The sequence below is a fragment of the Procambarus clarkii genome, chromosome 18, assembly GCF_040958095.1.
Source record: "Procambarus clarkii isolate CNS0578487 chromosome 18, FALCON_Pclarkii_2.0, whole genome shotgun sequence".
NCBI lineage: Eukaryota > Metazoa > Arthropoda > Malacostraca > Decapoda > Cambaridae > Procambarus > Procambarus clarkii.
This window is the reverse complement of record NC_091167.1, coordinates 16,438,227-16,463,824: the sequence shown is the minus strand read 5'-3', so window position 1 is coordinate 16,463,824 and position 25,598 is coordinate 16,438,227. Positions and strand designations below refer to the sequence as shown.

General features: G+C 50.7%; 1 protein-coding gene across 1 annotated transcript in view; it reads right to left on the bottom strand.

Moving 5' to 3' along the window:
- Nucleotides 1–318: 318 nt before the first annotated feature.
- LOC123754488 (serine/threonine-protein kinase NIM1) overlaps nt 319–25,598 on the bottom strand; it is a 414,954-nt gene continuing 389,674 nt past the window's right edge. The window contains exons 7-8 of the mRNA XM_045736934.2: nt 14,259–14,345; nt 319–655 (exon numbers count right to left, since the gene is read on the bottom strand). Of these exons, the coding sequence (XP_045592890.2) occupies nt 404–655; nt 14,259–14,345 (339 nt within the window). The 3' untranslated portion in view covers nt 319–403. The remainder of the gene's footprint in view (nt 656–14,258; nt 14,346–25,598) is intronic.

Below are 25,598 nucleotides of genomic sequence, written 5' to 3'. Positions count from 1 at the left end.
TCAAAACACCACCAACTCTTGTACATTGAATTACATAGTGACCTAAGGGTCACTATCACTCTATTGGCCTCGACAAGGACAGGAAGCCAGTGGTTTCTCTAACGTCCCCCATTTTTCCTGATGACTTTATCCAGCTGGATTTTGAACAGCAACAATGTTTTGACAGTTATAGCACACCCCAGTTATAGGAGGCCTGGTCGACGACCGGGCCGTGGGGACGCTAAGCCCCCGGAAGCACCTCAAGGTAACCACCCCACTGCCAGACATCAGTGACTTTAACTAGCATTATGAAGGTTGGTAACAAAGCTTTACTGTAAGCCCAAAGTGTCTGTAACCAAAAATTAGAAAGCAAAATCAGAAAGTACAAACAATTAACCGGTTAATTGGGTTACCTAAATGACTCCTAGATTACCTCTACATCAGCTGAATCCTGAGCAGATAGGGTAGGTGCCAAGACATATAGCGGCAGTGGCGTGGGTTGGGAGGGGGCTGTTGCTAGCCAGGTGTGAGCAGCAATAGTGTCAGTACCAGGCCTCTCACTTGGCTCTTGCACCAGGAGGCGAGCAATGAGGTCTGTAGCTGCAGGGGAGACATGATCGGGCGTGATAAACGCTCCGGCCAAAATGTGCCGCTTCAACCCAGCTACCGTGTTTGCCTGAAGATAAAGATCTATATTAGCATATATGAATAGCAATGAACAGGCTCCTGTGCTGATGTAAACACATCTAATGCACTGGGAATATTTTACCAAATAACAATGCAGGAAGGAAATTCATTGACATCTGCTTCAACAGTCTGATGCTAAATGTAATAATAATAATGTTATCACGTCAAATATAAACTTGAAAATGTAAAATGATTGATATTCCCAAGACATTTTTTGTGTCTACGAGGCTGTGGTTAGATAAACAAGGGTCATATAGTGGAAGGTATATTGAATATTTACCTGAGTTTACCTGAATTTTACCTGAGGGCCAAAAATACTAGTGGCCTCGATGAGGACAGGAAGCCGGCAGTTTGTCAACAGTCCCCCCATTTGCCCTGATGAACTTTTCCATTTGAATTTTAAAACCCAGCCGAGTTTTGGCCGTTACGGCTTCAGCGGGTAGGCGGTTCCACGGGTTTACAACCCTATGGGGTGAAAAAGCCTCTCCTGTTTTCTGTCCTACATAGTGGCTTGTTGAGCTTGAACCCGTTGCTCCTCGTTCGTGTTACATCTGACCTTTTGAAGAAATTGACCAGATCGACATCCTCCAAATTGTTCAGTGGTGAACAATCTGGCGTTACATCAAAGGTTTCGATGAGGTCCGCCCTGTCATGCCTGGTTTGCATGGCATGACAATAATGTCTATACTCATCACGTCATGCTAATATGGCGTGATATATAGACCTTTATACAGTAAATGCCTTATACAATATTTACATTTGTTAATTACCCAATCATTATTTTAGTATACTGTACAGTGTATTATCTTCAAAAATTCATCATGAAGCTGTATCGACACAGTTCTTAAATTCATTAGCTTAAGTTATGCCAGAAATGTTGTGCATATTTAGAAGCTTTATAAAATAATAATAATAATGAACAAATCCACGAGGGCCTTGATGAGGGTTCAAACCTATGTGCTGAGTGTTCCCAGATGTGCCTTAGTCAACTGTACCACGACATGACCAAAAGAATAGCAAACTGGAGTGGTCCTGCCCTCACGAGGATCCCGAGGCTTCTACTAAAGCCTAACCGGGAGTTTCTCACACTTCCCCTCATGCACTCGGTCTCTGTCAACCAAATAGTTCTATCTCTGCCTCTATTTCAATACATACAGAAATCACACTAACGTGATATATCAAATGAACAAATATATGAATTTGTTCATTTGATATATCATATTATTGTGATTTTTGTGTGCCTTGAAATAATAATAATAATAATAATGTGTTCTCGCAGACATAATAACAGAGGATAAAAACCAACACTTATGTAATCTGTGAAATTTATGTAAAGATTTACACCAAGTCTTTCGTACTCTTCTGAGTGCTTTGTCAAAGTCTGATTATGTGGTTAGGATGAGACTTACATCTCAACGACTTTACACCTCAACTGATTAGTCGTTGGGATGTAAGTCTCATCCTAACCACATCCTGCACTCAGACCTTGACAAAGCACTCAGAAGAGTGCGAAAGACTGGGTGTAAATCTTGACATAAGTGTGGGTTTTTATTAAATAATAGCAATAATAATAATACATAATACAGTACATAATATTCTATTTATACAAGTGTACATACATATGATACATGAATAAAGAAAGATACATAGGTAAGATAAGTACAATGCATAAGGCCGCTAGTACGCAGTGTTTCAGACAGAACTCAAGACAAAACAGTTAGGTTGTTTACAGAGGTTTAAGTGTCAGATGAGGTAGACACTTAAATCTAAACATGAAGTAAGCAACATATAAATTGTTCAGAAATGTACCAAATGATACAGAGCTTTAAGGGCCTTAAGCAGAGGGGCTGTGTGTTGTCTGAAGACAGAGTTTGTTATAGTTCTGATAGCAGATTTTTGCTGAGTGATGATAGGCTTGAGGTTAGGGTGGGAGATGTGAGATACACCTCACCACCCTATCCACCCTTGTGGATAGGGTGGGAGAAATTGAATTATTCACAGAAACATACTGGAGCCTGTCAGTAAGGTAAGACTTAAGGTACTGCAGGGAGTGACCTCTGACTCCATAATGTTGCAATTTAAGAAGAAGGTTTTGGTGGTTGACAGTGTCCTTACCAGTGTAATCACCTCTGGCATTTGTTGAAATAAAAACCTTGCTATAATGTACCCTTTCATCTTACCTGATATGTTAGATTATTAAGGTCTTGCCCGAAATGCTATACGTGTTAGTGGCTTAGCATGAATGTATAAATACTGTACTAATCTTATGTAATCTTGCCAACCCATTGTACTTTCTTGCAAATAAATTATTATTAATATCATTATGTGCTAAGTTATCAATTAAAGTCTTATACGTTAGCGTCTTGTTTATTGATAAGTGTAAACCCCAATTAAAAATTTAACTTTTTACTGATTTATTTTATATTATGCCCTAAATGGTCAGCGTTCTTTCTAGTGGCTTTGCTAAATTTATATTTACTAAATGTATATTTTTGCTGCTGTTATTAATTTTAAATATTATTACTGTACTGTTGTTAAAACTACAGGTTCTGTAATGTAGTACTGTAGTCTATGCCTATTATCATTTATTTTCAAATCTTTCAACAATTCAAGAAATGTTACCATAGTTTATTTAATTTTAAGTATTACCCCTTTATACTTGTTCATTTTCTATTAATTCTTTTTCATGCTATGCCTTGTCCCTTAATATGCTAAACATACATTCACTCCACACATTCTCATGTGCTATCTACATGTACAAAACCTTGTTCCTAAATGCTAATCTTGATCTGAAACTTTTCCTTTCTGAGGGGGGAGCCCCGTCGGCTCCCCGGAGCTATCCCAGGCTGATATGCTAATGTCAGACTTTGGCATCAGTCATGTGTATGGAGTTCTTAGGCCTACCGGGGACCACGGCCAGAACCGGGCCCCCTCAGAGAGGCAAGGGGAGCAATGGCCTATAGAAGCCCCCGTGTGGTTGGAAGCATTCTATGTCTGCCATCGACCGGAACAGGCACCCAGAAAGGTAAGCGCCTCAAAACAAACCCCTATTCTGGTTAAAATTGCTACCTAAAACCGAACTAGTGGATAGAACTCCCCAACTGAAAACAAGCAAACTAGTGTGACGTCACACACCGCCGCCGCTCTCTGCGCAGCTCCCCCCTCCCCGGGAGGGGGAAGGGGGAGCCCCAGACCCTCCACGCTGGCTACCCACACCTCAGTTCTTGAGGCTGATGCTATAGGCGAAGGTCGTGTGCTCTGGCTCCGGTGTCGCTACTGCACTGTGCTTTGCGTGTGGTGTTTGTTTTGTGGGTGCGAGAGCCAGGAGTTATCTTCAGTACTCGGGCTGCATGCGCCTAGGGCTGCCTTCCCTAGGTGCCCTGTAAGTACTGCCCTTGGGGCTTGGGGCCACCTTCCACAGGCTCCTCGGGGTCTGCCTCTGCTGGTCCGTTTTACCTTTCGGTTTTTCGGCCGCCTGTTGGGCTCTTGGGTGTTCTGTTCTCCCTTGTTACCGGCAGGTAAGAGGCAGTTTGCACTGGTAGGGGCGCACGGTGCTGCTCAGCTTGTATTCCGGACATAGTGGCTGGCTCTGTTCCTTGGGGTTAGCTGTCCTCTTCTGGGTTTTGTTTTTCTTTTTGTTTATGCCTGGTGGCGGGTTCTGTCATATTATTCCATTAGTTTTTGCCCTTCCACGGTTCTCCTCGGTGGCGCCCCCTGCTAGGTCCCCGTGAGTGTACACGTCCTGAGGGCGATACCCACAAGACTGGAATACAAATTATCAACAAGCACACAGGTACTACACCACACAACACCCGTCCTACTACCAAAACTGGAAGAATCACTTCCAAAACAACACACCCTGGACGCAGACACAGTGGCCTCCTTATCAGAGCCTCAGATATTAACACCAAGTAAGGCTTCCAGCACTTCCACTAACACGATAACATCATTTATATTTGCCAACATCCAGGGTATAAAAACACGCAAATCCAACGAAGTTCACTTTATAGATGGTCTCCTTCATGAGGTAAATGCAGTGTTTGCAGCCCTAACAGAAACCCACACAAAGGACTACCATGATGGTGAAATATTGATCTCAGAATACAATCTCTTCAGATGTGATAGGAAACACTGGCTTCAGGGTGGGGTCAGCCTCTACATCAAAGACACACTCATCTGTACTGAGCTGCTAAACACCTCAAATGATATGGTGGAAGTGCTGATAATCAAAATAGAGATTCTAAATGTAGTTGTTGTCCTTGTATATAAGTCACCGGAGGCAAACCCTCAGCAGTTTAAAGACCAACTAATGAAAATAGAACACTGCTTGGAAAACCTCACTAATCCAGCTCCGAACATCATCCTGCTTGGGGACTTCAACCTACGGCACCTGAAATGGAAGCAACTGGCTAATACAGTAATATCAGAAAGAATACCAGGAAGTAGCCTAAATGAACAGGCACATGCAAATGACCTGCTACAGATGTGCGATAAGTTTGCCTTAAACCAGCAAATAGTAGAACCAACTAGGAAGGAGAACACGCTGGACCTCATTTTCACTAATAATGATGAATTGATCGGGAACATAATGATTACAAATACCTGTTACTCAGATCACAATTTAATTGAAGTTATGACAACCATGGGGAGTAGACCTTCAAAACCAGTCCAGATTCCCGGTGGAGGAGATTTCAGCAAATTCAACTTCAATAATAAACAGATAAACTTGGAGCAAATAAATCAGGACTTCACAGAAATAAACTGGGAAGAACAGCTAGAAAATGCAAACCTGAACCAGTGCCTGGAAAAAATAAGCTCAGTAGCACTAGAAATATGTTCAAACCGCATACCCCTAAGAAAAAAGAGGAAGAGATGCAGATTGGAACGGGAACGTCGTTCCCTATATAGGCGAAGAAAACGAATCTCGGAACAACTTGAGAGTCGCACCCTATCTCAAGAACGGCGAAGAAGGTTAGGTAGAGAAATAGAAACAATTGAACGGAAGCTACAAGAATCATACAAAACCCAGGAGAGGCAAAGAGAGCAAAAGGCCATCAGTGAAATAGAGAGAAATCCGAAATATTTTTTCTCCTATGCAAAATCAAGATAAAAAACCACATCTAGTATCGGGCCCCTGCGAAAGGGAGATGGAACTTTCACCGATGACAACAAAGAAATGAGCGAGCTACTGAGGAAGCAGTACGACTCTGTTTTCAGCAAGCCATTAAACGCACTAAAGATTGATAACCCAAATGAATATTTCATGGATATGATACCAACATCAAACCATAAATCAGACGTCACCCTATCCCCACTAGATTTTGAAGAAGCCATAAACAGTATGCCTATGCACTCTGCACCAGGCCCGGATTCTTGGAACTCCATATTCATCAAGAACTGTAAAAAAAACACTATCGCAGGCCCTCCACATTCTGTGGAGACAAAGCCTCGATACTGGCGTTATTCCTGATATACTAAAAACAGCAGAGATAGCACCACTTCATAAAGGAGGAAATAAGGCAGAGGCAAAAAATTACAGACCGATAGCACTAACATCGCACATCATAAAATTTTTTGAGAGAGTGCTAAGAAGTAAGATCACAAAATACATGGAATCACAGCATCTCCATAACCCCGGACAACATGGTTTCAGAACAGGGCGCTCTTGCCTGTCGCAGTTGCTGGACCACTATGATATGGCATTAGATGCTATGGAAGATAAACAAAACGCTGATGTAATTTACACAGATTTCGCAAAAGCTTTTGATAAATGTGACCATGGTGTTATTGCACATAAAATGCGTTCAAAAGGAATTACCGGAAAAATAGGCAGATGGATCTATAATTTCCTGACCAACAGAACCCAATGTGTAATAGTCAACAAAATAAAATCCAGCCCATCAACCGTGAAGAGCTCAGTCCCCTAGGGTACTGTGCTTGCTCCAGTACTTTTTCTCATCCTCATATCAGACATAGACAAGAACACAACCTATAGCACTGTATCATCCATTGCAGATGACACTAGGATCTTCATGAGAGTAGGCAACATAGAGGACACGGCAAACCTCCAGTCAGATGTAGATCAGGTCTTTCTATGGGCTACAGAAAATAATATGGTGTTTAACGAAGATAAGTTCCAGCTCATGCGCTATGGAAAAAAATGAAAATATAAAAACGGAAACCACGTACAAAACTCAGGCAAATCATAACATAGAACGAAAATGCAATGTAAAGGATCTGGGTGTACTCATGTCGGAAGACCTTACTTTTAAAGAACACAATACAGTAGCCGTCACAACTGCAAGAAAAATGACAGGTTGGATAACAAGAACTTTTCACACTAGAGATGCTATACCAATGATGATACTTTTCAAAACGCTTGTGCTCTCTAGAGTGAAATACTGCTGCACAAAGACAGCCCCTTGCAAAGATGGAGAAATTGCTGACCTGGAGAGCGTGCTGAGATCCTTTACTGCTAGAATCCACTCAGTAAAACATCTAAACTATTGGGGCCGACTAAAGAGCCTAAATCTGTACTCCCTTGAGCGCAGGCGGGAGAGATACATAATAATTTACACGTTGAAAATATTAGAGGGGCTGGTCCCAAACCTGCACACAGAAATAACATCACATGAGACCAGAAGACATGGCAGGATGTGCCGAAAACCCCCGTTGAAAAGCAGAGGTGCAACAGGTATATAGAGAAATAGAGGGAATACAGAGAACATATACGGCACGCATAGACGAGATAAAACACCTAAATTATTGGGATCGTCTCAAAGCTCTCCAAATGTACTCTCTAGAAAGGAGACGAGAGAGATACCAAATAATATACACATGGAAAATACTGGAGGGTCAGGTCCCAAATCTACACAATAAAATAACAACGTACTGGAGTGAACGATATGGAAGAAAATGCAAGATTGAACCAGTGAAGAGCAGAGGTGCCATAGGCACAATCAGAGTGCACTGTATAAACATCAGAGGTCCACGGTTGTTCAACGTCCTCCCAGCGACTATAAGAAATATTGCCAGAACAACCGTGGACATCTTCAAGAGAAAACTGGATGGTTTTCTAAGAGAAATTCCGGATCAGCCGGGCTGTGGTGGGTATGTGGCCCTGCGGGCCGCTCCAAGCAACAGCTTGGTGGACCAGACTCTCACAAGTCGAGCCTGGCCTCGGGCCGGGCTTGGGGAGTAGAAGAACTCCCAGAACCCCATCAACCAGGTATCAACCAGGTACTCTGAGAGAGAACTCTATCAACATCAGAGGCCCGAGACTGTTCAACACGCTTCTGCTACACATAAGGGGCATAACTGGCAATCCCCTCACAGTGTTCAAGAGAGAACTGGATAAGCACCTCCAAAGGATACCTGATCAACCAGGCTGTGACTCATACGTCAGGCTGCGAGCAGCCGCGTCCAACAGCCTGGTTGATCAGTCCAGCAACCAGGAGGCCTGGTCGACGACCGGGCCGCGGGGACGCTAATACCCGAAAGCACCTCAAGGTAACCTCAAGGTAGGTTCCTGGGGTACAGCTATAGAAGTTCGCTTGGTAGTTTTGGGCGCCGGTTAGCAGCGCCCTGCCTGGGACTACCTGAGCGCGAGTCCTCTTAAAGTAAACGCTTAGGACCCTGGGAATCCCCTAGGGGGCATGTGGGTCCGATGGATGTGACCCCGGAGTCCCCGCTCGCTGTGTGCGAGTTTGAGGGTTGCTTGGTCCCCTTGTCTCAGGGTGACCCTCATTGTTTTTGCCTCTGCCACGCTTCCTGTTGGGTCGGTGATACTTTCGACCCTGAGTCCTGTGAGTGTTGCTGCATGCTTGTGACTCAGTTTACCCAATCCTCTAATGATTCTCTTCGGGTACAGGCGGTGCGTGTGTTGCACTCTAAGTTTCGTCTGTTGCAACGCGCTCGGTTGGTTGCTCATCCGGATGCCCCAGGGTTGCCCGGCTTTGTTTTTCGATACCCGGACTTGTGGATGGGGGTCGCTTCGATCGTGGTTCAGTCCGCACCTCCTCGTCCTTCCCCTTCTGTTCATTCTGGTCCCCCCCCCCCCCTGCTTCCGGCCCCGAAGCGTCTGAGGGTTTCGGGGTTGGAGCAGGGGTTACTTGATCTCGAGACTCGGGCAGCTTCGGGGGGGTGCCCCTTCCGGGGGGGTGGCAGAGGCATTCGAGTCTTGTCTCCCAGCCGAAGCTTCTGGGTCTGACCAGTGGGCCCCCCTTCCTCCAGCTTTTCCAGCTGCTCCGTCCTTGTCTTGTGGGGTCGGGGCTTGGGGAAATGACTCGGCCTTGGGTCCTGTTGTGAAGGACCTCAAGGCTGGGGAGGGGCTGACTTGGGGGCCTTGGGCCCCGCTGGACCCCGCCCGGGATTTTCTTCCCTCTGAGCGGGGCTTATTGTTACAAGGAGTGGGGTTTTCTTTTCCCCCCTCTGTGTACGAGTTGGATTTGGTGTCGGCCCCTCCCCGGGATCGGTTCCGTGTTTCCCTGGGTACGTCGGTTCCGTCTTTCCGGAGGTTTTCGGCTTATCGCATCCAACCCGGTGTGGTGCGGGCTGCCTTTGCAGCTTACCTCCTGCGTGATCCGGATTATGCCTCGGAAATGGATCCGTCCGAGTTCAGGTTTGGGACTTCGTTCCCTTTCTGGCTCCGTTACGAGGTTCCGGAGTCTTCCTGGTTAGCAGACTGCCCATTGTTTGTTCTGGATTCCTGGCATTCCTTCTGTCGTTTCGGCACGCTGGAGTGGCGGGAAGCTTCCACAATGCTTCAGGTTTTCCTGGGGGGCGATCTTGAGTACCTGAATAAGTGCTTGTTTGCCCCTGCCCTTCCCCGCGATGTGGGCGTTATTCAGCTCCATGTGTAGGTTCCCACCCTTTTGGCGGCGCTCACTGTGGAGGACTTGCACGCCCGGGGATTTTTTTGCTTCAGCCTTGCAGTTCTTTTCCCTCCTGGAGCTGTCCTCGGATTGGCTCGTGGAGGATGTGAGGTCGCTTCGGTCCGTCCCGGGGTCCGGCACCTTGTCCTCGGCTGTGCGTTCGTCGGCTGCCTTGTTGAAGCTGTTCACGCCGATTTTGCGGGATGCGGTTTCCCTGTTTTATGCTTCCCGTCTCGCGTGTCGGCAGACAGTGCTGGGTTCCTCTGTGGAATCTGCTTGGGCTCTGGCTCTTAGGCGTTCTTCACCTTTTTGTCCTCTTCTGTTTGAGGAGTCGGCCATGGCGCAATTTATTCAGGCTGCGTTGGCAGCTTGTCGTCCGATGTCGGACTTGTTGGTTTTCTGGAGGTCCCGGGGTGGGTCTTCCCGGAAGGGTCGTGCCAGGGCTCGGGGTTCCTCTCGTCGTGGTAGGCCTCTGGTGTCAGGTTCGGGTTCGGCTCCTACTCTGGACCCTCCCTCGTCTGGTCAGCACGGTGTTCGCTCTGTGCGGGGTTCTGGGTCTTGTAAGGGTCGCCGGCCCTTTCGCAGTTTGCCCCATTGACTGAGCAATGGGGGGGGGGCAGCTTGTGCTGTTCGCCTGCGCCTGGTCCCACGATTCGTGGGCCTTTCGGGTCGTGTCTGGCAGCCTGCAGTGGCGTTGGGTGGCCCCTTCCCCCTTGGGGGGGTCGGGGCTGGCAGGGCATGCAGGTTTCTTTCCCTGCGCTCTGTCGAGTCGTCTTGAAGTGGGTACGCTTGGGCGTCGTCAAAACGACGTCGTCCTTCAGATGGGTTTCCCGTCTGTTTCCGGTTCCGAAACAGGACTGCGCGGACCTGCGGTTCATTCTGGACTTGTCGCATCTGAACTCCTGGGTTCATCGCCCCTCCTTTCGGATGACTACGCTGTCTCAAGTTCGGCTCCTCTTGGAGCCGGGTGCTTGGATGGTGTCCCTGGATCTCCGGGACACTTATTGGCATGTCCCGATTCATCCACGGTTTAGGGACTAGCTCGGTTTTGTTGTGGGGCGTCTGAGTTACCCCTTTCGTTGTCTCCCGTTCGGGTTGAACTTGCACCTCGCGTCGCCTTACACGGGTTGTGGTGGCTCGTTTGCATCTCCTAGGTGTTCGGGTGTTGGCCTACCTCGACGACTGGCTGGTTTGGGCTCCCAGTCGGTCAGCTTGCTTGTTAGCCAGGGATTTCGTTCTTTCCCAGCTCGCCGGGTTCGGGTTCTTGGTGAACTGGAGGAAGTCCCATTTGGTTCCCTCTCAGGTTCGGACTTGGCTGGGTCTCGTTTGGGACTCTCGAACCGCCTCCTTGTCTCTCCCTCCGGAGTCTCTCCTGCGGCTGCGGTCCCGCCTTTGTCTGTTTCTGGTGGGCCCTCGGGTCACCCAGCGGTTGCTCGAGGGGCTGTGCGAGAGCCTGAACTTCGCGATGGTGGTCTACCCGCCAGGTCGGGTTTGGCTTCGTCGGGTGTTCTGGTTCCTTCGGGGTCCCCCCTTCCGCCTCTCTCGCGATCGCAGAGTTCGACCCCAAGGGGCCTTGCGTCGGTTGCTGCGTCACCAGCTTCCTCTTCGGGTTTTTCGGGGTTCAGTGCCTTGGCGCCTACCCGAGCCCTCGCTCGATGTGTACACAGATGCATCGTCTCTCGGTTGGGGTTTTGTGACCAGTGCTCACCAGACCGGCCAGGGGCGTTGGGATCCGTCCTTCCATTGAGCTCACAGCAAGGTGCAGGAGTTCGCGGCAGTGTGGTTCACTCTTGGGAGGATTCAGGTGGCCCGCAGATCAACGATTTGGCTCCATTCGGACTGCTCTCCGGTGGTTCATTGCCTGAACCGCTGGGGTTCGATGCAGTCCTTGTCTCTTTGGGGTTGGTCGCTTTGGGTGACTCATCTGCTGAGTTCTCGGGATTTGGCTCTCCTGGCGGTTCACGTACAGGGAGTGTCCAACGTCTTGGCCGACGCCCTGTCTCGCTTCGTTCCCCTCTCCACAGAGTGGACGGTCGATGGCGAGTCCTTCCATTGGCTTTACCAGACGTTCGGGCGCCCTGAGGTGGACCTCTTCGCGTTGGCGTGGTCGCGACATCTTCCCGTGTATGCGACACCCTTCCCCGATCGCGAGGCCGTCGGGGTCGATGCCTTTCGGCTAGACTGGGCGAGGTGGGGGTTCCTGTACCTCTTTCCCCCAGTTCGGCTGTTGCTCTAGGTCCTGACTCGCTTAGAGACTTACTAGGGGAGAGTTGTCCTTCTGGCCCCTTGGTGGCCGGCCCAGCCTTGGTTTCAGGCACTGGTTGCTCGGTGTCCGAACTCGAGGGTTTTCCCGCGGCTCCGCCTCTTTCAGATCGGGCCGGTACATCATGTGGCTGGTTCCATCTTCTCCTCGAGTCTTCGCGTATGGGTTTTTTTACTTGAGTTTATCATGTTCCGGAGGGGTCCGTGGGTAGTTGATGCTTGGTTGGTCAGGCCGGGGGTGCATCATGTTTTGTGTCCAGTTGTGGCGCTTCGCCGTTACTAGCGCGCCACGGCTTCTGTGTCCAGGGACGCGCTGTGGGTTGATCCGATTTCCCTTCTTCCCTGTTCACAGGTTTGGGTCTCTCAGGTCGTCCGCAGAGTTATTAAGTCTAGCCAGCCTGCGGTCCATCCCCGTGCCCATGACATTCGTAAGTTCGCGGCTCTTGCTGCCGTCTTTGGGAATATGTCTTGGTCTGATATTCGGGCGCGGGAATTTTGGCGGTCGAACAGGGTCCTGGCTGCTCGTTACCTTGTGAATGTCCCTGGGCCCCGTCGGGCCTGTGTTGCTTTGGTTCGGTGGTTGCAGCCAGTTGTCTCGGCTTCAAGTTGAGGAGTGAGCGACGACTGCCTCCTGGGTAAGTCCCTCTTTTTCCGTCAGTGGGTAGTTAGCTCTGGGGAGCCGACGGGGCTCCCCCCAGAAAACCAGCGTTGAATGTCATGAAACGCCATTTTCTGGGTGAGTCCTGGAGGCTCCCTGGCATCCCTCCCTCCGGTCGGCGTTTTTTTTTCGCGTTTTTGACATCCAGCCTCAAGAACTGAGGTGTGGGTAGCTGGCGTAGAGGATTCTGGGGCTCCCCCTTCCCCCTCCTGGGGAGGGGGGAGCTGCGCAGCCTGGGATAGCTCCGGGGAGCCTCCGGGACTCACCCAGAAAATGGCGTTTCATTACATTCAACGCTGGTTTTTTAGGTGTAATAGAACCCATGAACACCACACCAGAAATAAATATCTATTTGATATCCCAAGAGTCAGACTAAATCTCTGCAAACACTCCATGCAAATAAAAGGGCCTAGTCCATGGAACTCACTCCCTGATATCTTGAGGTTATCTTGAGATGATTTCGGGGCTTTAGTGTCCCCGCGGCCCGGTCCTCGACCAGGCCTCCACCCCCAGGAAGCAGCCCGTGACAGCTGACTAACTCCCAGGTACCTATTTCACTGTTAAGTAACATGAATTAAAAAATTGTCCAACCCATGTCCTGTTTAAAAGTAAAACCAAAAAGTACCTAATTTCATCCTCATAGTTTCCTACCTTGTGCTACAAACTCACACTGTATCTTGTACTACCAACTTCCCCAATATTAGTACTTAGGACATATATCTTCGCCGGTGTAATCACCTCTGTCAACTTACATTGTAGTTATTTGACGATATTAAAACCTTGCTACAATGTACCTTTTCATCTAACCTGATATGTTAGATTAAGGACCTGCCCGAAATGATATGCGTGTTAGTGGCTTTGCAAGAATATAAAAATGCCAATCTTATGTAATCTCACAACCCATTGTATCTTTTTATAAATTTATTATTATTATTATTGTGTGGAGAGGTAATGTCATAATGTCCCAATTGATATGTTTGTCCTGCACACCGCCCCCCATCCAGCGGGCAGCGGTGGATAGGTTACAATCACTTAGTTACTACCTACAGTTAGCAAACTGGGGATATTTGGCAAACATTTTTGGTAGCAGATCACTTTGAATGAAACATTTACACATCTATTTACTTATTTATTTATTTATTTATGTACAAGAAGGAACATTGTGTTGTGAGAGGACTTAACATTGGTGTTCTTACATTCATTCTAATCCACTAACATGCATAGCGTTTCGGGCAGGTCCTTAACCTGATACATTAAGGAACTGCCTAACCCATCTTCGAACACATGTAACCCATCTTAGGTGACACATAACCCATCTTGGGTGACACATAACCCATCTTGGGTGACACATAACCCACCTTGGGTGACACATAACCCACCTTGGGTGACACATAACCCACCTTGGGTGACACATAACCCACCTTGGGTGACACATAACCCATCTTGGGTGACACATAACCCATCTTGGGTGACACATAACCCACCTTGGGTGACACATAACCCACCTTGGGTGACACATAACCCACCTTGGGTGATACATTACCCACCTTGGGTGACACATAACCCACCTTGGGTGACACATAACCCATCTTGGGTGACACATAACCCACCTTGGGTGACACATAACCCACCTTGGGTGACACATAACCCACCTTGGGTGATACATTACCCACCTTGGGTGACACATAACCCACCTTGGGTGACACATAACCCATCTTGGGTGACACATAACCCACCTTGGGTGACACATAACCCACCTTGGGTGACACATAACCCACCTTGGGTGACACATAACCCACCTTGAAAGGCATGTCAGCAGTTAAGATGAAGTAGAGCAGAACTCCCAAGGCCCAAATATCGACCGCTGGCCCCACATACGACTCGTCCTGAGGAATTGAACATTATGTCACTAGGAGATCATTCAAAGCGGGCAAAGCGTGCTTCATTAACAGTATCAACGTCGAACCAACGTCGAACCAACGTCGAATCAACGTCGAACCAACGTCGAACCAACGTCGAATCAACGTCGAACCAACGTCGAACCAACGTCGAACCAACGTCGAATCAACGTCGAATCAACGTCGAACCAACGTCGAACCAACGTCGAATCAACGTCGAACCAACGTCGAACCAACGTCGAACCAACGTTGAATCAACGTCGAACCAATATTACTCATAGATGTTGTGCCTATTGGGTTCATTACAGATATAAAATGGTGCCTAAAGTTTGAACAAAATACTTCATATCAACCGGTAAAAGCCTGTGCCATTGTTCATTGAGAAATTAATGTTGAAAGACGGTTATAGAATAATGAATGATGCTTAAAGAGCACGCGTTAACGTGATGTATTAATGAGAATATTATTGACACATTTACGGGCTATTCATGCCCGTGCCACCTCTCGGGTGGCTTAATCTTCATCAATCACTAGTACAGGTACTAACCAACTCGGCCACCGTTGAGCATAATGAACATGAACATTGTATAATAATGAGTAGTACAATTATACTGTAATATATGTAACATCTTTATTAAAATACTTATTATAATGGGGAGAAAATTGTATACTGTAAATTGGGTTAATTAAACAACAATATGTTGAGTGGAGATAAGCCCATGTTTCTGGTATGTGACGGGGGGGGGGGGGGGGGTGCCTGGTGCTTGTGTGACAGTACTGTGGGGGCTGTCTGCTGCTTGTGTGACAGTACTGTGGGGGCTGTCTGGTGCTTGTGTGACAGTACTGTGGGGCTGTCTGTTGCTTGTGTGACAGTACTGTTGGGCTGTCTGTTGCTTGTGTGACTACTGTGGGGGCTGTCTGCTGCTTGTGTGACTATTGTGGGGCTGTCTGTAGCTTGTGTGACTATTGTGGGGCTGTCTGTAGCTTGTGTGACTACTGTGGGGGCTGTCTGTTGCTTGTGTGACAGTACTGTGGGGGGCTGTTTGTTGCTTGTGTGACAGTACTGTGGGGCTGTCTGTTGCTTGTGTGACTAATGTGGGGCTGTCTGCTGCTTGTGTGACTATTGTGGGGCTGTCTGTAGCTTGTGTGACTACTGTGGGGGCTGTCTGTTGCTTGTGTGACAGTACTGTGGGGGGCTGTCTGTTGCTTGTGTGACAGTACTGTGGGGCTGTCTGTTGCTTGTGTGACTAATGTGGGGCTGTCTGTAGCTTGTGTGACTACTGTGGGGGCTGTCTGTTGCTTGTGTCACAGTACTGTGGGGGCTGTCTGTAGCTTGTGTGACTACTGTGAGGGCTGTCTGTAGCTTGTGTGACTACGGTGGGGGCTGTCTGTTGCTTGTGTGACTACTGTGGGGGCTGTCTGTAGCTTGTGTGACAGTACTCTGGGGGCTGTCTGGTGCTTGAGTGACAGTACTGTGGGGGGCTGTCTGGTGCTTGAGTGACAGTACTGTGGGGGGCTGTCTGTTGCTTGTGTGACAGTACTGTGGGGGCTGTCTGTTGCTTGTGTGACAGTACTGTGGGGGCTGTCTGTTGCTTGTGTGACAGTACTGTGGGGGCTGTCTGTTGCTTGAGTGACTACTGTGGGGGCTGTCTGCTGCTTGAGTGACAGTACTGTGTGGGGGCTGTCTGGTGCTTGTGTGACAGTACTGTGGGGGCTGTCTGTTGCTTGAGTGACTACTGTGGGGGCTGTCTGCTGCTTGAGTGACAGTACTGTGTGGGGGCTGTCTGGTGCTTGTGTGACAGTACTGTGGGGCTGTCTGTTGCTTGTGTGACAGTACTGTGGGGCTGTCTGTTGCTTGTGTGACAGTACTGTGGGGCTGTCTGTTGCTTGTGTGACTACTGTGGGGGCTGTCTGTTGCTTGTGTGACTACTGTGGGGGGCTGTCTGTTGCTTGTGTGACTACTGTGGGGGCTGTCTGTTGCTTGTGTGACAGTACTGTGGGGCTGTCTGTTGCTTGTGTGACTATTGTGGGGCTGTCTGTTGCTTGTGTGACAGTACTGTGGGGCTGTCTGTTGCTTGTGTGACTATTGTGGGGCTGTCTGTAGCTTGTGTGACTACTGTGGGGGCTGTCTGTTGCTTGTGTCACAGTACTGTGGGGGCTGTCTGTAGCTTGTGTGACTACTGTGAGGGCTGTCTGTTGCTTGTGTGACTACTGTGGGGGCTGTCTGTAGCTTGTGTGACAGTACTGTGGGGGGCTGTCTGTTGCTTGTGTGACTACTGTGGGGGCTGTCTGCTGCTTGTGTGACTATTGTGGGGCTGTCTGTAGCTTGTGTGACTACTGTGGGGGCTGTCTGCTGCTTGTGTGACTATTGAGGGGCTGTCTGTAGCTTGTGTGACTACTGTGGGGGCTGTCTGCTGCTTGTGTGACTATTGTGGGGCTGTCTGTAGCTTGTGTGACTACTGTGGGGGCTGTCTGCTGCTTGTGTGACTATTGTGGGGCTGTCTGTAGCATGTGTGACTACTGTGGGGGCTGTCTGTTGCTTGTGTGACAGTACTGTGGGGGGCTGACTGTTGCTTGTGTGACAGTACTGTGGGGGGCTGTCTGTTGCTTGTGTGACTATTGTGGGGCTGTCTGTAGCGTGTGTGACTACTGTGGAGGCTGTCTGTTGCTTGTGTGACAGTACTGTGGGGGGCTGTCTGTTGCTTGTGTGACAGTACTGTGGGGGGCTGTCTGTTGCTTGTGTGACTACTGTGGGGGCTGTCTGTTGCTTGTGTGACAGTACTGTGGGGGCTGTCTGTTGCTTGTGTGACAGTACTGTGGGGGGCTGTCTGTTGCTTGTGTGACTATTGTGGGGCTGTCTATAGCTTGTGTGAGAGTACTGTGGGGGCTGTCTGTAGCTTGTGTGACTACTGTGAGAGCTGTCTGTAGCTTGTGTGACTACTGTGAGGGCTGTCTGTTGCTTGTGTGACAGTACTGTGGGGGGCTGTCTGTTGCTTGTGTGACAGTACTGTGGGGGGCTGTCTGTTGCTTGTGTGACTATTGTGGGGCTGTCTATAGCTTGTGTGACAGTACTGTGGGGGCTGTCTGTTGCTTGTGTGACAGTACTGTGGGGGCTGTCTGTTGCTTGTGTGACAGTACTGTGGGGGGCTGTCTGTTGCTTGTGTGACAGTACTGTGGGGGCTGTCTGTTGCTTGTGTGACTATTGTGGGGCTGTCTATAGCTTGTGTGACAGTACTGTGGGGGCTGTCTGTTCCTTGTGTGACAGTACTGTGGGGGCTGTCTGTTGCTTGTGTGACAGTACTGTGGGGGGCTGTCTGTTGCTTGTGTGACTATTGTGGGGCTGTCTATAGCTTGAGTGACAGTACTGTGGGGGCTGTCTGTAGCTTGTGTGACTACGGTGGGGGCTGTCTGTTGCTTGTGTGACTACTGTGGGGGCTGTCTGTAGCTTGAGTGACAGTACTGTGGGGGCTGTCTGTTGCTTGTGTGACAGTACTGTGGGGGCTGTCTGTTGCTTGTGTGACTACTGTGGGGGCTGTCTGTAGCTTGTGTGACAGTACTGTGGGGGCTGTCTGTTGCTTGAGTGACAGTACTGTGGGGGCTGTCTGTAGCTTGTGTGACAGTACTGTGGGGGCTGTCTGTTGCTTGAGTGACAGTACTGTGGGGGCTGTCTGTTGCTTGTGTGACTACTGTGGGGGCTGTCTGTTGCTTGAGTGACAGTACTGTGGGGGCTGTCTGTAGCTTGTGTGACAGTACTGTGGGGGCTGTCTGGTGCTTGAGTGACAGTACTGTAGGGGCTGTCTGTTGCTTGTGTGACTACTGTGGGGGCTGTCTGTTGCTTGTGTGACTACTGTGGGGGGCTGTCTGTTGCTTGTGTGACTACTATGGGGGCTGTCTGTAGCTTGTGTGACAGTACTGTGGGGGCTGTCTGTTGCTTGTGTGACTACTGTGGGGGCTGTCTGTAGCTTGTGTGACAGTACTGTGGGGGCTGTCTGTTGCTTGAGTGACAGTACTGTGGTGGCTGTCTGTTGCTTGAGTGACAGTACTGTGGGGGCTGTCTGTTGCTTGAGTGACTACGGTGGGGGCTGTCTGTTGCTTGAGTGACAGTACTGTGGGGGCTGTCTGTTGCTTGAGTGACAGTACTGTGGGGGCTGTCTGTAGCTTGTGTGACAGTACTGTGGGGGCTGTCTGTTGCTTGAGTGACAGTACTGTGGGGGCTGTCTGTTGCTTGTGTGACTACTGTGGGGGCTGTCTGTTGCTTGTGTGACTACGGTGGGGGCTGTCTGTTGCTTGAGTGACAGTACTGTGGGGGCTGTCTGTTGCTTGAGTGACAGTACTGTGGGGGCTGTCTGTAGCTTGTGTGACAGTACTGTGGGGGCTGTCTGTTGCTTGAGTGACAGTACTGTGGGGGCTGTCTGTTGCTTGTGTGACTACTGTGGAGGCTGTCTGTAGCTTGTGTCACTACTGTGGGGGCTGTCTGTAGCTTGTGTGACAGTACTGTGGGGGCTGTCTGTTGCTTGAGTGACAGTACTGTGGGGGCTGTCTGTTGCTTGAGTGACAGTACTGTGGGGCTGTCTGTTGCTTGAGTGACAGTACTGTGGGGGCTGTCTGTTGCTTGTGTGACTACTGTGGGGGCTGTCTGTTGCTTGTGTGACTACTGTGGGGGCTGTCTGAAGCTTGTGTGACAGTACTGTGGGGGCTGTCTGTTGCTTGAGTGACAGTACTGTGGGGGCTCTCTGTTCCTTGTGTGACTACGGTGGGGGCTGTCTGTTGCTTGTGTGACAATACTGTGGGGCTGTCTGGTGCTTGAGTGACAGTACTGTGGGGGCTGTCTGTTGCTTGTGTGACTACTGTGGGGGCTGTCTGTTGCTTGTGTGACTACGGTGGGGGCTGTCTGTTGCTTGAGTGACAGTACTGTGGGGGCTGTCTGTAGCTTGTGTGACAGTACTGTGGGGGCTGTCTGCTGCTTGAGTGACAGTTCGGTGGGGGGCTGTCTGTTGCTTGTGTGACAGTACTGTGGGGGCTGTCTGTTGCTTGAGTGACAGCCCCGGGGGTGGGCTGTCTGTTGCTTGTGTGACTACTGTGGGGGCTGTCTGTAGCTTGTGTGACAGTACTGGGGGGCTGTCTGTTGCTTGAGTGACAGTACTGTGGGGGGATGTCTGTTGCTTGTGTGACAGTACTGTGGGGGGCTGTCTGTTGCTTGTGTGACAGTACTGTGGGGGCTGTCTGTTGCTTGTGTGACAGTACTGTGGGGGGCAGTCTGGTGCTTGTGTGACAGTACTGTGGGGGGCTGTCTGTTGCTTGTGTGACAGTACTGTGGGGGGCTGTCTGGTGCTTGTGTGACAGTACTGTGGGGGGGGGCTGTCTGTTGCTTGTGTGACAGTACTGTGGGGGCTGTCTGGTGCTTGTGTGACAGTACTGTGGGGGGCTGTCTGTTGCTTGTGTGACAGTACTGTGGGGGGCTGTCTGGTGCTTGTGTGACAGTACTGTGGGGGGGGGGCTGTCTGTTGCTTGTGTGACAGTACTGTGGGGGCTGTCTGTTGCTTGTGTGACAGTACTGTGGGGGGCTGTCTGTTGCTTGTGTGACAGTACTGTGGCGGCTGTCTAGTGCTTGTGTGACAGTACTGTGGGGGGGCTGTCTGTTGCTTGTGTGACAGTACTGTGGGGGCTGTCTGTTGCTTGTGTGAGAGTACTGTGGGGGCTGTCTGTAGCTTGTGTGACAGTACTGTGGGGGCTGTCTGTTGCTTGAGTGACAGTACTGTGGGGGCTGTCTGTTGCTTGTGTGACTACTGTGGGGGCTGTCTGTTGCTTGAGTGACAGTACTGTGGGGGCTGTCTGTAGCTTGTGTGACAGTACTGTGGGGGCTGTCTGGTGCTTGAGTGACAGTACTGTGGGGGCTGTCTGTTGCTTGTGTGACTACTGTGGGGGCTGTCTGTTGCTTGTGTGACTACTGTGGGGGGCTGTCTGTTGCTTGTGTGACTACTATGGGGGCTGTCTGTAGCTTGTGTGACAGTACTGTGGGGGCTGTCTGTTGCTTGTGTGACTACTGTGGGGGCTGTCTGTAGCTTGTGTGACAGTACTGTGGGGGCTGTCTGTTGCTTGAGTGACAGTACTGTGGTGGCTGTCTGTTGCTTGAGTGACAGTACTGTGGGGGCTGTCTGTTGCTTGAGTGACTACGGTGGGGGCTGTCTGTTGCTTGAGTGACAGTACTGTGGGGGCTGTCTGTTGCTTGAGTGACAGTACTGTGGGGGCTGTCTGTAGCTTGTGTGACAGTACTGTGGGGGCTGTCTGTTGCTTGAGTGACAGTACTGTGGGGGCTGTCTGTTCCTTGTGTGACAGTACTGTGGGGGCTGTCTGTTGCTTGTGTGACAGTACTGTGGGGGGCTGTCTGTTGCTTGTGTGACTATTGTGGGGCTGTCTATAGCTTGAGTGACAGTACTGTGGGGGCTGTCTGTAGCTTGTGTGACTACGGTGGGGGCTGTCTGTTGCTTGTGTGACTACTGTGGGGGCTGTCTGTAGCTTGAGTGACAGTACTGTGGGGGCTGTCTGTTGCTTGTGTGACAGTGCTGTGGGGGCTGTCTGTTGCTTGTGTGACTACTGTGGGGGCTGTCTGTAGCTTGTGTGACAGTACTGTGGGGGCTGTCTGTTGCTTGAGTGGACAGTACTGTGGGGGCTGTCTGTAGCTTGTGTGACAGTACTGTGGGGGCTGTCTGTTGCTTGAGTGACAGTACTGTGGGGGCTGTCTGTTGCTTGTGTGACTACTGTGGGGGCTGTCTGTTGCTTGAGTGACAGTACTGTGGGGGCTGTCTGTAGCTTGTGTGACAGTACTGTGGGGGCTGTCTGGTGCTTGAGTGACAGTACTGTGGGGGCTTGTCTGTTGCTTGTGTGACTACTGTGGGGGCTGTCTGTTGCTTGTGTGACTACTGTGGGGGGCTGTCTGTTGCTTGTGTGACTACTATGGGGGCTGTCTGTAGCTTGTGTGACAGTACTGTGGGGGCTGTCTGTTGCTTGTGTGACTACTGTGGGGGCTGTCTGTAGCTTGTGTGACAGTACTGTGGGGGCTGTCTGTTGCTTGAGTGACAGTACTGTGGTGGCTGTCTGTTGCTTGAGTGACAGTACTGTGGGGGCTGTCTGTTGCTTGAGTGACTACGGTGGGGGCTGTCTGTTGCTTGTGTGACAGTACTGTGGGGGCTGTCTGTTGCTTGTGTGACAGTACTGTGGGGGCTGTCTGTAGCTTGTGTGACAGTACTGTGGGGGCTGTCTGTTGCTTGAGTGACAGTACTGTGGGGGCTGTCTGTTGCTTGTGTGACTACTGTGGGGGCTGTCTGTTGCTTGTGTGACTACGGTGGGGGCTGTCTGTTGCTTGAGTGACAGTACTGTGGGGGCTGTCTGTTGCTTGAGTGACAGTACTGTGGGGGCTGTCTGTAGCTTGTGTGAGAGTACTGTGGGGGCTGTCTGTTGCTTGAGTGACAGTACTGTGGGGGCTGTCTGTTGCTTGTGTGACTACTGTGGAGGCTGTCTGTAGCTTGTGTCACTACTGTGGGGGCTGTCTGTAGCTTGTGTGACAGTACTGTGGGGGCTGTCTGTTGCTTGAGTGACAGTACTGTGGGGGCTGTCTGTTGCTTGAGTGACAGTACTGTGGGGGCTGTCTGTTGCTTGAGTGACAGTACTGTGGGGGCTGTCTGTTGCTTGTGTGACTACTGTGGGGGCTGTCTGTTGCTTGTGTGACTACTGTGGGGGCTGTCTGAAGCTTGTGTGACAGTACTGTAGGGGCTGTCTGTTGCTTGAGTGACAGTACTGTGGGGGCTCTCTGTTCCTTGTGTGACTACGGTGGGGGCTGTCTGTTGCTTGTGTGACAGTACTGTGGGGCTGTCTGGTGCTTGAGTGACAGTACTGTGGGGGCTGTCTGTTGCTTGTGTGACTACTGTGGGGGCTGTCTGTTGCTTGTGTGACTACGGTGGGGGCTGTCTGTTGCTTGAGTGACAGTACTGTGGGGGCTGTCTGTAGCTTGTGTGACAGTACTGTGGGGGCTGTCTGCTGCTTGAGTGACAGTTCGGTGGGGGGCTGTCTGTTGCTTGTGTGACAGTACTGTGGGGGCTGTCTGTTGCTTGAGTGACAGCCCCGGGGGTGGGCTGTCTGTTGCTTTTGTGACTACTGTGGGGGCTGTCTGTAGCTTGTGTGACAGTACTGGGGGGCTGTCTGTTGCTTGAGTGACAGTACTGTGGGGGGATGTCTGTTGCTTGTGTGACAGTACTGTGGGGGGGCTGTCTGTTGCTTGTGTGACAGTACTGTGGGGGCTGTCTGTTGCTTGTGTGACAGTACTGTGGGGGGCAGTCTGGTGCTTGTGTGACAGTACTGTGGGGGGCTGTCTGTTGCTTGTGTGACAGTACTGTGGGGGGCTGTCTGGTGCTTGTGTGACAGTACTGTGGGGGGGCTGTCTGTTGCTTGTGTGACAGTACTGTGGGGGCTGTCTGGTGCTTGTGTGACAGTACTGTGGGGGGCTGTCTGTTGCTTGTGTGACAGTACTGTGGGGGGCTGTCTGGTGCTTGTGTGACAGTACTGTGGGGGGGGGCTGTCTGTTGCTTGTGTGACAGTACTGTGGGGGCTGTCTGTTGCTTGTGTGACAGTACTGTGGGGGGCTGTCTGTTGCTTGTGTGACAGTACTGTGGGGGCTGTCTAGTGCTTGTGTGACAGTACTGTGGGGGGGGGCTGTCTGTTGCTTGTGTGACAGTACTGTGGGGGCTGTCTGTTGCTTGTGTGAGAGTACTGTGGGGGCTGTCTGTTGCTTGAGTGACAGTACTGTGGGGGCTGTCTGTTGCTTGTGTGACTACTGTGGGGGCTGTCTGTTGCTTGTGTGACTACTGTGGGGGCTGTCTGTAGCTTGTGTGACAGTGCTGTGGGGCTGTCTGGTGCTTGAGTGACAGTACTGTGGGGGCTGTCTGTTGCTTGTGTGACTACGGTGGGGGCTGTCTGTTGCTTGAGTGACAGTACTGTGGGGGCTGTCTGTAGCTTGTGTGACAGTACTGTGGGGGCTGTCTGCTGCTTGAGTGACAGTACGGTGGGGGGCTGTCTGTTGCTTGTGTGACAGTACTGTGGGGGCTGTCTGTTGCTTGAGTGACAGCCCCGGGGGTGGGCTGTCTGTTGCTTGTGTGACTACTGTGGGGGCTGTCTGTAGCTTGTGTGACAGTACTGTGGGGGCTGTCTGTTGCTTGATTGACAGTACTGTGGGGGGATGTCTGTTGCTTGTGTGACAGTACTGTGGGGGGGGCTGTCTGTTGCTTGTGTGACAGTACTGTGGGGGCTGTCTGTTGTTTGTGTGAAAGTACTGTGGGGGGCTGTCTGGTGCTTGTGTGACAGTACTGTGGGGGCTGTCTGTTGCTTGTGTGACAGTACTGTGGGGGGCTGTCTGGTACTTGTGTGACAGTACTGTGGGGGGCTGTCTGTTGCTTGTGTGACAGTACTGTGGGGGCTGTCTGTTGCTTGTGTGACAGTACTGTGGGGGCTGTCTGTTGCTTGTGTGACAGTACTGTGGGGGCTGTCTGTCTGCTTGTGTGACAGTACTGTGGGGGCTGTCTAGTGCTTGTGTGACAGTACTGTGGGGGGCTGTCTGTTGCTTGTGTGACAGTACTGTGGGGGCTGTCTGTTGCTTGTGTGACAGTACTGTGGGGGCTGTCTGTTGCTTGTGTGACAGTACTGTGGAAGCTGTCTGTTGCTTGTGTGACAGTACTGTGGGGGCTGTCTGTTGCTTGTGACAGTACTGTGGGGGGCTGTCTGTTGCTTGTGTGACAGTACTGTGGGGGGCTGTCTGGTGCTTGTATGACAGTACTGTGGGGGGGCTGTCTGTTGCTTGTGGGACAGTACTGTGGGGGCTGTCTGTTGCTGAGTGACAGTACGTGGGGGCTGTCTGTTGCTTAAGTGACAGTACTGTGGGGGCTGTCTGTTGGCTTGTGTGACAGTACTGTGGGGGCTGTCTGTGCTTGTGTGACAGTACTATGGGGGCTGTCTGTTGCTTGTGTTGACAGTACTGTGGAAGCTGTCTGTTGCTTGTGTGACAGTACTGTGGGGGCTGTCTGTTGCTTGTGACAGTACTGTGGGGGCTGTCTGTTGCTTGTGTGACAGTACTGTGGGGGCTGTCTGTTGCTTGTGTGGACAGTACTGTGGGGGGCTGTCTGTGCTTGTGTGACAGTACTGTGGGGGCTTTCTGTTGCTTGAGTGACAGTAATGTGGGGGCTGTCTGTTGCTTGTGTGACAGTACTGTGGGGGGCTCTCTGTTGCTTAAGTGACAGTACTGTGGGGGCTGTCTGTTTGCTTGAGTGACAGTACTGTGGGGGCTTTCTGTTGCTTGAGTGACAGTACTGTGGGGGGCTGTCTGTTGCTTAAGTGACAGTACTGTGGGGGGCTGTCTGTTGCTTGAGTGACAGTACTGTGGGGGCTGTCTGTTGCTTGTGTGACAGTACTGTGGGGGGCTGTCTGTTGCTTAAGTGACAGTACTGTGGGGGGCTGTCTGTTGCTTGAGTGACAGTACTGTGGGGGCTTTCTGTTGCTTGAGTGACAGTACTGTGGGGGCTGTCTGTTGCTTAAGTGACAGTACTGTGGGGGCTGTCTGTTGCTTGAGTGACAGTACTGTGGGGGCTGTCTGTTGCTTGAGTGACAGTACTGTGGGGGCTGTCTGTTGCTTGAGTGACAGTACTGTGGGGGCTGTCTGTGCTTGTGTGACAGTACTGTGGGGGCTGTCTGTTGCTTGATTGACAGTACTGTGGGGCTCTCTGTTTGCTTTTGTGACTACGGTGGGGCTGTCTGTTGCTTGTGTGACAGTACTGTGGGGCTGTCTGGTGCTTGATTGACAGTACTGTAGGGGCTGTCTGTTGCTTGTGTGACTACTGTGGGGGCTGTCAGTTGCTTGTGTGACTACGGTGGGGGCTGTATGTTGCTTGAGTGACAGTACTGTGGGGGCTGTCTGTAGCTTGTGTGACAAGTACTGTGGGGGCTGTCTGCTGCTTGAGTGACAGTACTGTGGGGGGCTTGTCTGTGGCTTGTGTGACAGTACTGTGGGGGCTGTCTGTTGCTTGCGTGACAGCCCCGGGGGTGGGCTCTCTGTTGCTTGGTGACTACTGTGGGGCTGTCTGTAGCTTGTGTGAAGTACTGTGGGGGCTGTCTGTTGCTTGAGTGACAGTACTGTGGGGGATGTCTGTTGCTTGTGTGACAGTACTGTGCGGGGGGCTGTCTGTTGCTTGTGTGACAGTA